General features: G+C 47.4%; 1 protein-coding gene across 1 annotated transcript in view; it reads right to left on the bottom strand.

Annotated features, from left to right (window-relative positions):
- Nucleotides 1-13,936, bottom strand: part of MEGF8 (multiple EGF like domains 8) — a 399,920-nt gene that overhangs the window by 260,415 nt on the left and 125,569 nt on the right. The window contains exons 17-20 of the mRNA XM_086933057.1: nt 10,785-11,024; nt 9,963-10,081; nt 8,300-8,431; nt 1,515-1,628 (exon numbers count right to left, since the gene is read on the bottom strand). Of these exons, the coding sequence (XP_086789183.1) occupies nt 1,515-1,628; nt 8,300-8,431; nt 9,963-10,081; nt 10,785-11,024 (605 nt within the window). The remainder of the gene's footprint in view (nt 1-1,514; nt 1,629-8,299; nt 8,432-9,962; nt 10,082-10,784; nt 11,025-13,936) is intronic.

Genomic DNA, 13,936 nt, shown 5'->3' with positions numbered 1-13,936 from the left:
ATTTGTTTAACACCAGTAAACTCTTAAAAACACTTACACTTATTTGATGCCATCAGTGATGTCATTTGAGATGCCATCAGTGATGTCACTGACCTTGTCATGAGTGATGTAATATGTGAGGTCATAAGCAATGCATTGTGGGTGTGCATGTTATATAAAACCAGTGAAATTCAGCAGTTATAGTTACTTGAACTAGCTATGAGTGACATTGTGCCAAAATATAATGTCCCTGTAACCTTTGTTTTTTTTTGTCAATGAACATATTATATATATATATATATATATATATATATATATATATATATATATATATATATACATATATACACATACATACACATACATACATGCATACATACATACATATGAGCAGCCCCCCCTCCACATAATTTTTTAGAAATGGCCCTGGGGATGGGGTTCCCAGGGCCTAACGAGGCTCAAGGAGAGGAGCTGTGCAGCCCACCTCCCCTTTATTTTCTGCAATGGTCCTGAGGTGTAATTTCACCAGGTCCCAACAAGGCTCGGAAGGGGGCCAATGCCATCCCTCCTGTGCTTTTATTAAACTAAATGGCCCGAGGGATGCAGCATATCCGGCTATATCCAGAGGTGATGCAGGTTTTGTCTCAACTCCTGCCTGTAATGAATGATATTCTTATGCACCTGAAGCACCTAATATTTACCTTTCCACTTACTTTCTAATGCTCAGGTTTGATTTCCCACTGTGCAAGCTAAAGGTAATTGTATTTCTTTTGCTCTGAGAGCATACAAGTAAAAAAATCAAGTTTAGGTAACTACTTCCTCACTTCCTCTCAGCACAGCATACAGGCCCGATCTGCAGGTGTAAATCTAAAGGCTCTGTTAATATCCTCGACATTGATCAGTATCACATTGTCTAAATGTCATGACTCAATTAGGGCTCCCGGTTTCATGGGATTTTTTTTTTAACATTTCCGACTGTAATTAGCCATATTTTATTAGTATTTATCCATATTTATTATGCATTTTGTGAACAGATGAGGTGATAACTCTTATACTTCCACATTTATTTAACAGATAAAAGTGCACTCCTAGTTTGAGGCCTTTAAGGTTTTAGCATATTACACAGCCAAAAATAAAAAAAAGTAAACCCACATGAAAAAATTTGCATAATAGCACAAATACATGTTGAGATATGCAGTAATTTAAGCAAATCTCATTCAGCTTTGTAACTCCCTATGCTGCCAATATTCACAGCTATTGGCCTGAAAGTAATTAATCTCAGCATGGAGAGTCACTCAAAAGAAGCCAAATTATCAGTACTTTTCCACTTTTAAAAATAAATACAGACGGGAAACAATGTTTTCTGTCTGTATTTATCTGTAGAAATCAGTAAAGATGGATATACGGAAAACAGGGAGCCCTACTCAATCATGTTTCTTGATTTTATCTCTATGACATCACTGGTTACGACACAGATATTCATACAGCTGGTCACTAGCAGCACAAACCCTGTAGTGCACATCTCACCAACTCACCTGCCGATGGTCGGGTTATCCGCATTGCCGCACCAGCCACACTCAAAGTTAGGCAAACACTCGCGACAGGTGTTGAATCTGGAGCAGTCCATGCACTGGGGCACCGAGTGGACACTGCAAGCAGGAGGAAACGGTTATAGGAGCAGGAGAGGGTAGGATGGTAACATGCTTGTAATTCGAATTAAGACTCATGGGAATTTACACTTAACTTGTGAACATGAACCATCTCCAGTTACAGACGAGCCTCTTTTCTGTAGTATTAAATATGTCGATATTAACCAAAAAAGTGTCTGCTTTAAAGCATAGTCAACTACACACTTCACAAAGTGTCTTTTAGACATGGCAACTTTGAAAAACTGTCCAGACTTCAATGCCCCTTGAGCCAGGCATCAAGACCGTGTGCCCCAGTTGGCACTCCTCTAGCCGCAGAGATGCAGTTTATTTTGAAGCTGAGAAAGCGCAGTGTAGAAACTTCGGATTTTCTGGGGAGGCAGGGAGACTGCTCCTGATTCATGGAGTTTCGCGTGACAGCGCATCCGGGTTACAAGTGTGTTGTATCCTGCTTATTGTACATTTCCATCTATGCCATTATTCGCCCCTTGCCCTTCGAGTAGAATGCCTAGGTACTGTGATGCCCTACGGTATGTTGGGTGCTGGTTGAGAAAAGCCACAGTTATCATGGGGTTGAGCAGCATGCTGGCTGCTCCTGGTGGGGCTCACCTATTGGACAAATGACTCTTAATAAATACCTCTTAAATATATCTACCAGCTTCGAGTTCATTACTACAAAGTTATCTTTCCTCCACCATCGTGAGTCTTCATCATTAATCATCAACACTGAAAAGAATCACAAGCTCATCCCCATCAAATGAAGGCGGGAAGCTAGTTTTAGAGACAAGCACACATGTTACTACTAGCAAACCAAGCAGGCCCCGCCGGGAACCTTGGGCAACATGTCCTACTTGGGCATCTGTTCTGGAGTCAGATTCAAGGCACTAAACGCAGGTAATGAGACATTCTGGCAAAGGCTTCAGTAGCCTCTGTCCCCCACATTGTAAAGAAAGGTTTGGCCTTTTGTATTCGGTCATTACACAAGACACGATATATCAGGTGTCCGAGTACTAGGGTGAATCCAATCCGACACACACGGGGCCAGAACAATCCACGAAGCTGGATTTTCCCAACACTCGAAGCAGCTGTGACTATGACCTCAAGGGTGCATGTGTGGTAGCAAGAGGGGCGGGGGGGAGCTCATCTCCCGCCCCTTGAAGCACCAACCGTAGGACCACTGGGTTTGGTGCCTGTGACTTTTCAGCTGCAGTTTCTTCAATAAGAGGAGTACGGGTTCACTGCTGACCCCAGCTCCTTCTCCTCCAGACGGCGCTGCTACCGTGGATCACAAGTGGGAAGACTCGGGGCACAGATTCCCAAACACTGGAGCAAGCTGGCTCTGTATATACTGCATCAAAGCGAGGTATAGTGTGCACAGCACTTCACTCTCTATTTGTGGTAGTGTGGGCGAGCAGTGAGGCTTTATCAGAGGGTAGTGTTAAGCATTTGTTGTAGTGTTAAGCATTTGTTGTACACACTCAAAGACTGAACTCATACCAATTTTGTTTGTATAATAATATTCAGTTATTTTATTTCTAGAACCAAGCCAAGCCTGGCACAGGTAACTCAAATAGTACTTTGCAATACTTGTACAATGAATTACAGTTGAATGCAGGTTCAGATGTAGTTGGTTGAAATACATGAAAGTCAATAATCAAAATTACTTTTCATTTACTTTGTAGATTACAATACTCATTACTTCTTGAATTACTTTTTAACTTACTTTTGCTAATCAGTGTGATATGCCTAGATATCACACTGAGACATTTCCTAGACAAAAGGTAAGTAGTTACCTTTTTTTACATTTGCAGTATTTCAAGTTTTCATACAAACTAACTCCACACTTGATCGAATTTTCAAAGAAAAGCAGGCGATGCAATCCTATGGGAGGAAAAAGTTCAGGTAAGTACTTAGTTTTGGGAGTTGGTTTTCTGAGGTTAGAACAAGGGTTCCCCCAGGGTTCCCTTCAGCGACACTAGGGCGGCCGAGTGCAGAGTGCTGAGGTCCTATGTTATTCAATGGGTTATAAAGGCCTCCGGTTGGTACCTGCTCACAAGCAGGCCACAAGGTTGTGGGAGCAAAGCTCCTGGCGTTAGGCTCCGGGCAAAGGAGGAATCAGAGTTGACACACAAGGTGAACCCGCAGTGGCACAGGGGCGGCCATGTGTAGGGTGCTGTTTTGGCATCAGGTTCCCTGTTTTCAGCGGGGATTGCCAGTTTTGGCGCAGGCTCGGTCCAGGAAGTCTTCCGGGAGGAACCAACAGCTGGGCAGGTAAGTTGGAGGGTTCGGGGACGTAGGTGCACCTCGGGTTCTCTTCTCCAGGGCGCTGGGTAGCTGGAGGCAGGGATGTCTTTTGAGGTCGGATTTCACTTTACTGGGCCACTCGCGGTTAGGGGGTGGTCTCCATGCAGAGGCTGTAGGCAACCTCGGGGAGTCCTATAGGTGTCAACCCACGGTGGACTCGGACTCTGGAGCGCTGGGGGACTTCGCTGGGACCAGCGGGCCACTCCGACTCAGAACGCAGGCATCAGTTACAGTTGTGGTTACAGGCGTCGTGTTTCTTTGTTCTCAGCAGGCTCTGAGTCTTTCTTGGCAGTTTCTTTTGAACAGAGCTGCTGTTCACAGGAAATCCAGTATTTGTGGAAGGCAGTCAGTCCTCCCCGTGGTTCTGGAGGTCGCTGGCTGTAGAACAAGGTGAGTTTTGGTGCAGGATCTCTGGAAACTGCAGACGGGCGGTAGGGCTGGGGCCAAGTCCGTTCTACTCGGCACTCTCCTCTGCTGGGCGGCTTCTTTCGCCCTTCGTAGGTTATGGGAATCTGGTTCAGGGCTGCCCCCTAAATACTGTATTATGGCGCATTTTAGGGGTCTCGAGGTCCGTAGCCAATGGGCTACTGACCTTAGGGTGTCCACACCCTTAATGTGCTCACCCCACCTGGGGGAGTGGGCACAATCCCTCATCCTGATTGGAGAGTGCCTGCCATCTGCAAGATGGCGGGCACTGAAGAGTGGGCTTCACCTCGCCTCCCCCACCTGAGGAGTGGGGGAGGCAGAGGTGGGCAACCCTTCTTGGGCTGCTCTAATTTTTCATGCCGGTCTTCCCGCCGAAAAGTATGGGAGAGAGGAAGGGGGCCTGCTCCTGATAGCAGGAGAGGCTGGGGGTCACATTACAAAGGCTGCAAGGCCTTTGAAGCTCTCAAGCCACAGAGGTCTCTTTCTGGCCTTTCCGTCCAGGAAAGGTATTATTTCAGGGCTCAGGGAGTGAAGGCTCCCACTCAGTCGTCCAGAGACATGTCTTGTGGTGGCAGGCTCGTGTGTACCAGTTAGGGAACCCACCAGAGGCTGGTCATGTTTCAGGGGGCATCTTTAAGATGCCCTCTGTGTGCATACCAAACTTCCCAGTTTTCAGTAAAGCCATCATGGTGCTGTGGAGTTCGTAATGGCAAACTCCCAGCACCATATACTCTTAATGGCATTACTGCACTTACAATGTTTAAGAATTGGTCTAGCAACTGTAGGGGTACAGGGCTCATGCACCTGTAACCTCACCACTGGTATAGTGCACCCAACTAGAGTGGTGTATGACCCATGCCAGAGCAGTGGCTTGTAGGCATGGCACACATGGATGGGTGCCTTGTTGACTCTTCACTTTGTTCTGCACCAAAACACGCAGCCTGCAATGGCAGTGTGTGAGTGTAAAGGTACAGGGCCTCTAAAGGTGGCACAGTAAGTGTTGCAGCCCTTAGAGGCCTTTCCTGGCCACAGTACCATTGGTACCCATGGTACATTTTACAAGGAACTGGCATGTGGCCAGAGTGGTGCCAACTGGGGGTACAAGGTACAGTTTTTGAGAACGAGAACAGGCCCTGGGAACCGGATTGGCAGGGACCCAGGGCACATCAAGTAAAAGCAACAGAAACCCAGCTTCTTACACAAGCGTAGTGGCACTAAGCAACATCGTGGGCTGCCAGAAGAAACGCAGGCCCAGTGGACCACTACATTCAGCCCTGGAAACAATGTCTGTAGGAAAGTGCCCCTTATAGTCATGCCCCCCCCCCCCACACACACACACTCTTTGGCACTGCTACTGATGTTTTTCAAATGATGGGCCCTAGGTCCCTGCTAACCAGTGCTCTTCCCTAAAAACAAGGTAAATGGTCTAATTGTCACACTAGTGCCACACAATTTAGCACCCCTGTAAGTCTCTAGTAAGTGGTACACCGGTACTTAGGGCATGAGTACTAACGAGGGTCCTTAAGGGCTGCAGCATGTATTATGCCACCCTAAGGAACCCCTATACAAATAGAATGCAGCCTGCCATTGCGGATTGTGTGTCATGGTACAAACTATGAGTGAAAACATGACATGGCACACTCACCGGGGAACAACCTTTATAACGCAACTTTTAGCACGCAGTGCTATTACAACGCAGACTTTAAAACAAAAACCATTACAACGCATTACACTGGGGGGCGCTCTAGGATAGAGAATAGTTTTAATTTACTATCCAACACTTTCCCTAGTGTCCACGGGGACTGGTGTTGGAATAGTAAATTAAACTATTCACTATCCAGCACCCCCCAGTGTAATGCGTTGTAATGGAATGCGGTTTAAAACTTGCGTTGTTACAGCATGCGTGGTAAAAGCATGCATTGTAACAACGTACATCCCACTCACGGTGTGCCATGCCAAAGACACTGCATTTGATATATGTAGGCCTTGTAGCCCTAAGGCATGGTGCAATATATGACATGTGACGGCATATCTGCGTGAGCAGATATGACCCTGTGCGGTCTAATTAATTTACTAGATGGTACAAGTGAACAGGGAAATTTTTTTAAGTACATGTAGCGGGCACTGGTCATTAAGAGTTCCCCAGCTACATGATGACTTCACTGAAACCTATGGTGTTTGGAATTAAACACCTTGTATTATTAAATACATACTTATCCCAGTATTGGATTTATTACGACCTGCACCCAGAGGTGCCCCCCTGAAACCTACTAGTCCCCTAGTATGCTGGCTGACTCATAGTGTCCAGCCGGCCACCACAGACAAGCGTCAGACTCCCTGCCACTCTACGAGGCCAGAAACAATGCCTGCTCCGGATTAAGGTGCTCACACCTCCTCCAGCAGGAAGGCTAATGATTCGGCATATCAAGGCAAGGGTCTTTAAAGTCCCTGAAGCCTCTGATGTGTGACCCTGGCTTCTCCCAGTCATGGGAGATGCCACCCCCTGCCCTGAAGGCCATTTGGCACCAGGATAGGTGGGTAGTTAGCTATGCAGTAGGCGTGTTGCACCACCAGGATAGTCACACCACTAAGGTAGGCTGCCTGGGGTGCTCCACGAAAGAAGGGTTACGCCATTTTGTTTTTGGTGAAATAATTAACTCTCAATCAATCAGTTACTTGTACAGCGCTGCTCTTCACACCAGAGGGGGTCCTGGTGCCGAGGTTTCGCTGGTCTCAGTCGAAAAGCCAGGTCTTGAAGCACCTTCTGAATTCTGTCAGGGAGGGTAATGTTCGTAGGTGGAAGGGTAGGTTGTTCCACGACCTATGCTGTGGCTTCGGTGATTGCAGGGTGTTTGCGCTAGGGAGGTGGAGCACATGCGTCAGGCGGGTTGGTGGAGGTTTAGGCGGGGGTTGATATATGCTGTTCCCTAGTTGTGTAGGGACTTGTAAGCGTGTCAGTATCTTGAACAAGCATCTCTTCTGAACAGGAAGCCAATGGAGGTTCCTGAGGTGGGAGGTGCTGCAGGGCACTTGGAGAGGTTGAGAATGAGTCTGGCTGCTACTTTCTGTATGGGCCGGAGTTTGAGGAGCTGGGCAGTAATATCGGTGTAGTGTGTGTTTCCATAGTCTAGCTGGCTGGTGAAGAGGGCGTGGGTGACGGTCTTACTGATGTTGGCTAGGATACATCTGAAAAACTTTCAGAGCATGCGGGGTGTGGAAGTAGGAGGAGGTGACTGCGTTGATTTGGGGCTACAGGGTGAGTTTTCTGTCAAGGGTGGTGCTGAGGTTGCGGGCATGGTCTGTTGGTGTAGATGTGGGTTCGAGCTTGGGGGGTCACCAGGTGTTGTCCTACAGGGAGGTGTTCTTACTGAAGAACAGAACATCCATCTTGCCCGTGTTGAGCTTCAGGCAGATGGTCCTCATCCAGTAGGCGATACTGGTCATGGCTTTGCGTAAGTTTGTTCTTGTGATGGAGGGGTCTACAGTGAGCGAGAGGATGAGCGGGGTGTCGTCGGCGTAGAATAGGATGTCAAGTTAGTGGGATCCAATGATGTCAGTGCGGTGACGCGTGTCATGTAGGTGTTGAACAGGGTGGGGGTGAGCGATGCTTGCCCACACTACTACTAATAGAGCACTTTGGGTTTAAAATTGAGCCCTGTACACTTTTGGGGAGCCCCTGAACTCTGTGAATGGTATAACCACCTAGTGGCATACCATGTACAGAGTCAGTTTCCTACAGTTTAAAAACAAACATTTTTAGGTTTGATGGACCACAAATAGCACAGAAAATAAAAGTTCATAAACATCAGTGAATATGCTACGTTATAGAATTAGTGATTCAGAATGTAAATGTGTAGACCAAGACAGCAAGAAGGACCTGCAACTATGGAGGGTTACTTTGACTCCGACACATCAATGAGAGGCAAGGATCAGGGAGCTCATACCTGTCATACCAGTCCCGGCAGTCACCATAGGGGTACTTGGCGAGATAGGCGGCAAAGAAGAAGCAGCTGTGAGTGGACTGGCACCATGCGCACTGGCTGGAGTTGGACAAGCACTCATCACATGTGCTGCGCCTGCAAGAAAGAACAAACAAGGAATTAGGAATCCTGGCATCCTCGGAGACATCCCTGGGGAACCACAAGACAACCTCCAACTAAACAGCCTCCTCAAAGGTATCTCGGTGCAGCCGCTGGACCACACTGGTTGACCAGCCTCAGCTGGCATCTGTGGTGATCCAGAGCTATCCTCCACCCGGGTTCAAAGCATCACTATCCAAGCTGGGGGGATATTCACTAGTGCCCACCTAGAATGAAGAGCATACACAAGTATTTGGAGGTGCAGTGGAAATGGGACTGCGTGTACCCTTCTGCTGCCTTTCATAGAACACCTGCACCGTCACAAACATGTCCAGGGATCGATTAAGTCCACTCAGGCTAAACACCAACCCCAAAGCAGTCTCCGACGACTGACATGGACTAAGCAGCAGCCAAACATGCAGCTGGAAAAACAGTGCTACTGTCCACTCAAGCTGAGCAACATTTGGGGGTTCAGTGCCACTGCTCGTCCAGGCTGAGCAGCATCCAAATAAACATCTGGGGGTTCAGTGCCACTGTCCACCAAGGCTGAGCAACATCTAGGCAGACATTTGGGGGTACAGTACCACTGTCCACTCAGGCTGAGCAGCATCAATCAGCATCTGGGGCTACAGTGCCACTGCTCACCCAGACTGAGCAGCATCCAAATAAACATCTGGGGGATCAGTGCCACGGTCCACTCAGGCGGAGTACCTTCCAAACAGGTATCTGGGACTAAAGCGCTACCATCTACCTATGGTGAGACGAATCCTAACCGACATCTATGGATACAGTTGTACTGTCCACTTAGACTGAGCAGAGTCTAAACCAGCATCCCTCGATATGCTGCCGTCCACTCAGGGTGTCCAGCATGACTGTATAGGTACTAGAATTGAAAAGCAGGAAGCTTCCCTGACTGCATTAGCCTACCATCAGGGAATAATAAATGTTTACTGTCTTCTAAGTAGGACCAACATCAGGGTGGTTGAGCAAAGGGGGTAGCGGGGGGCAGGACAGGAATGTCCCGGTGCTTTACCATTTTTCCTGCCAGACCTCTGGTGTATTGGGTTTATGGACTGGTCTCTGTACTCTCTGGAAACGGAGCTTGGAGCAGCAGGTGAAGTGGAGATGGTCAAAGAAGTGTGGTTGTGTGTAGTTGCAAAGCCTGGGGTACTTGAATGGTGCGTGTAGGGCATTGGGCAAGGCACATATACTGGCCTCAGTAGTCATGGTGACAGTGTGAAATAGGAGATGAGGAGGGTATTAGAGCATGCAGCAGGTGGCTGATAATCATATGGCAATGTGCAGTGTTTATGCACTGGTCTCTCTACTCGCTACAAGAAGGGTTAAGACAAGGGGGAAGGAGAGGGTGCCTGTAGCAGCTGTTGCAGAAACTGTGAGTGTGCACGTGCGTGCATCAGGTCAGTGAATTGAAATCAGCTATGAATATGCACTGGTCTCGGTCCTCTCAGCCAACAGATTGTGGATTAGCCGATACAGCACGTGGGCGTTAATTCGTTTCAGTACTCACTGGTTGCAAAGCCTTGGACAGTTGGCTGGAGCGCGAATGGCACTGGGCAACCTTCCACGGCGGCTGCAGAGGAAGTCTCCCTTCTTGCTGCTATTGATCTGCCACTCACAGTATGGATCCTGATGCAGGAGACAGAGCGGAAGAAAGGAAAAGAACATTAGATCAAAGGCTCTCAGCCCCAGGATAACCAATCGGCCTTCGCCTGGTTTGGACAACCAATCAGCTCTCTGCAGACCTAGTCACACCGGTCTTTTATAATTCATACTTTCATTCAATTCCTTCTCTGTAGTCCTGTTAGTGCTCACTTTGCTGCATTCACAGCATTAGCAGCATGCTCTTACGATACAAAAGTTCCCATTGGTGCCTCCAAACGCCATCGGATCTTGCAACCTATTCCCTCTCCCATGAGCCATCACATGGATTCCCAGTTCTAACCGTGCACAAGATCTGGTCTCACATTGTGGCTCAGACACTGTTTGAGGTCACATCAAAGCATGTTGCTTTCAAACCTATAAGCCCTTAGCTTTATGATTTTGTATCCAATCAGCTCTCACTTTGGAAATCAAGCAATCACTCCTTTCTCCCTCCTGGTGCTCTCACATCTCACAGCCTCCACCCTGGTGCAACCCGATCAACCCTTGCACTCTAGCCTCGCTCCCCTGAACACTCACACAGGATCCGATAGCACCTCTCTGATCTGACAAACTAGGTGCACTCACTCATTACACTCTACATAATCTCTCACACCCTAGCAGCTCATCTCCCAGGTCTGTCACCCCATCAACCGCCCCCTTCATGTTTTGGCACCACATCCGCTCTCACCTTGGCGCAGGCCTCACAATCCCGGTAATCTTCACAAAGATGGCAGTTTCCTGGAGTCAAGATGAGCTGTGTGGCTCCTCCTCCGCAACGCCCAGGGGGTTCACCCACAGGTATCCGATGGTGGCAGGTACTGGTGAGAAGGCACCACCCACAGCCCTGGTCGGCCAGGCAGGCCAAGCACGAACTGTAAGAGGAGCAGCTCTCCGATCGATGCGGTTCCAGGAAAAGGAAGGAGATCTCCTGCCCAAAGACGGAAGTGATGATGAAATTGATGTGAATATGAGATGCACAAGACAAATGCATTACATTTAGTAAACTTATTAGTGCCAGTGCTGGACACCATGGACTACTTTAATATCACCTGTTTATCTTTTCATTATCATGCTATGGCATGACCTCATAATCCAAGGTGGGAACTAGCCTGGATTCCTTGTATAAAGCGCTGCTCCGGCTTCTAGGAGACTAGCCGCTACAGTGCTCGGTGCGCATAGGAGCTTACCTGCCCACTAACTAGATTTTCTGGGATGCGATGCCCCTCTAGCTTGTTAGAGACGACAATCTGAACTGTTCTGTGTAGAGAGGTCCTGCCATGCAGAAGGGTCACCTAACTTTAGATCTTTATGGAAGACGGCTCACAGAAACAAGCCCGCCCATGAGCCTCAAGATCCCCGCAGCCCAGCTGATCTGAAATTAATGCATGATGACCAACCACAGAAAAGCATCAGAGTCGTGCATCTGCTGAAACTATTTCCGGTTTTATCACTGGTGAGCCTAAACTGACCTGAGCCCCTCCTGTACCCTTAGACTGCCTGTATCTGTCCCGCTCCAGGCACAAATGTACCTCTAGGAAATACACCTACTTACCCTCAGCATGAGGCCAGGGGGTTCAGGCCGCTCTGACTCCACAGTCATTTGAACAATCTCTCTCCCCATTATGGTTACCAATCTATAGTCATTTTAGGCCATGGTTATTCCCTAACCTAAAAGTCCATGTCCACATGGGAAGTGGTGAAGCTTGAGGTCCAGTGAGTCCCCCAAGTCCCATACGTAGCCCAGAAACAGCAGAACCAGGGCTGTTTTTCTGACATAAAAGCACCTATCTTTCTAGATACCGCTCGGGTACAAATAATACAACTGCAACCATTAGAATTTGGGCATATAATGGTTATCTGACATTCAGGGAGTACTATAACGGACACAGAGACTGCTTGCACCTTAAAAACTTCACAACTGAATCTTCTCATTTATCTGCTTTCCCCCTGGAAACTCTGCAACTGGCATGTTACCCTTCAGAGTTGTCCCTTGTTGAAACCTGAACCAGAGACCACTGAAAAAGAGGGCGGGTCAGACGTGATAGCAATGACGCTTATAGTATTCTATTTGTCAGGAACCTCTGTCCTCTTTACGGAGAACTTCTTTGTAGGCTCTGCAGTAAACCAGAAGGATGCAAGACTGTACCCGGGTGCAACCCCAAGGGTAATGCTGGCCATGTGGCTAATGATATAGGAAATCTAGTGTATGAACACGACCAAAAAGTAAATTGGAGCATATATCAGCCCCAATAGGTGATAGCACTGTCAACCTTTCTTCTGTTTTGATGTCCATGTCATATTGTACCTACTATTTTTACCGAAAGCCCTATTCTCCTTCAAAGATCTGGTTTATAAATGCTTTAAATGTGTCCTGCTGGATAGGATTTTTTATTATTTACCACCTATTAGAGTTAGTCTTATTTGCTCAGCTTTACTATGCCAGAAGAGTTAAGTGTCCAAAGTTAGGGACCTAGTTATTCAATTGGAACGCAGTAGGACTGGTGCCAGGACCGGCTTTGGCACTAGTGGTGCCCAGTGCAGCAGTTTTAGTTGGTGCCCCCCCAATTACCTCCATGCCACAGATTCTCCCACTACCAACCTCCAACAGTACCCCCGTCTCTCTCCACAGTCCCTCTTTCACATACATTTCATTTTTTTATAGGGCCTCTCATACCAGTGTAGGGTGTCAGTTTACATCACACACATTGAGGACGGTGATTCATACGTGTGTAAATCAGTTACCAGGAAATGTTAGATAAGACCACGAGGATTACAAGGTGTTGGAATCAGATGTCATCCATGCTAGGCGGCAGTATATTTTAAGAGTGTTTGGTTTGGAGAAGCACAAACTCAGGTTTTAAGGCGTACAAAAATGGTTGAGGTTGGCTCTACTAATAAGAATGTATTTCTAGCTAAACAAGTCCATTTTTAGCAACATTACGATAATGGAATACTGGGGGAAAACATAACGTTCTAACATATACTATGCAGTTTGGAGGCAGCTCTTTCAAGACAGTTCTTAGGTCACTGTGCTCTGTGTTACATTAGGATTGCAACTTATTAACTGCAAGTAACACAAGGATCTCTGTGAGAAAAGCAGAAATCCACTGAACTATCCACATGCATTGAACACGTTCCTTGCAGGAGGCATATTAACCCTCTGCACACCTTAGATGGCTTAAAACTGTCACTAAACAAAACTCCAGCTCTCTCCAGCAGGAAAATTAAATTACCATAGATATCTTGACATTTTCATTGTTGCGTGAAAACAGCTGGACACACAAGCTCTGCAGCAGGTGCTTGTAAAGCCATAAGTGATTTCTAAACACCACTCCTCCTCCCCCCCTAAAGCTCAGGGCCAGGTGCGGCTGCACCGGTTGTCCCACCCGAAAGCTAGCACTGATTGGTGCCCCTGTAACATCAATGAAAAGAAGAGTGCCTGCCCACTGACTACGGATTACTCCAGAAGCCCAAGTAAAGGCCCTAGTAACAGCACAGTACTTCATCCAGGTTCTTGTGGTTCAACATAAATCACCAGTAAATAAACATATTGAAAGATAGAACTCTTCAGTTCTTGGACACAGATGTGACCGTTTCTTTTGGAGACCAGGTCCCTCGCTTTAGAACTGACCTGGTGCGAGCTACAACTCAGTCAGGGAAACACGGGTCACTTATGTCTGGGTTAGAAGAACCCTGCGAAAGCTCAAGCTCTTTTGAGACTCGACCACCACAGGAGAGCAAAGCTGCTGGTGATAGTTTCAGCTGGATGTGCTCATCCCACAATGTTGGTTTGACTGGTTTCGCAGACACCGTGATAGAGGTTGCATATGAAGACAAAAG

This window comes from Lissotriton vulgaris, chromosome 7 (assembly GCF_964263255.1).
Source record: "Lissotriton vulgaris chromosome 7, aLisVul1.2, whole genome shotgun sequence".
Lineage (NCBI taxonomy): Eukaryota > Metazoa > Chordata > Amphibia > Caudata > Salamandridae > Lissotriton > Lissotriton vulgaris.
This window is presented reverse-complemented; position numbering and strand designations above follow the sequence as displayed.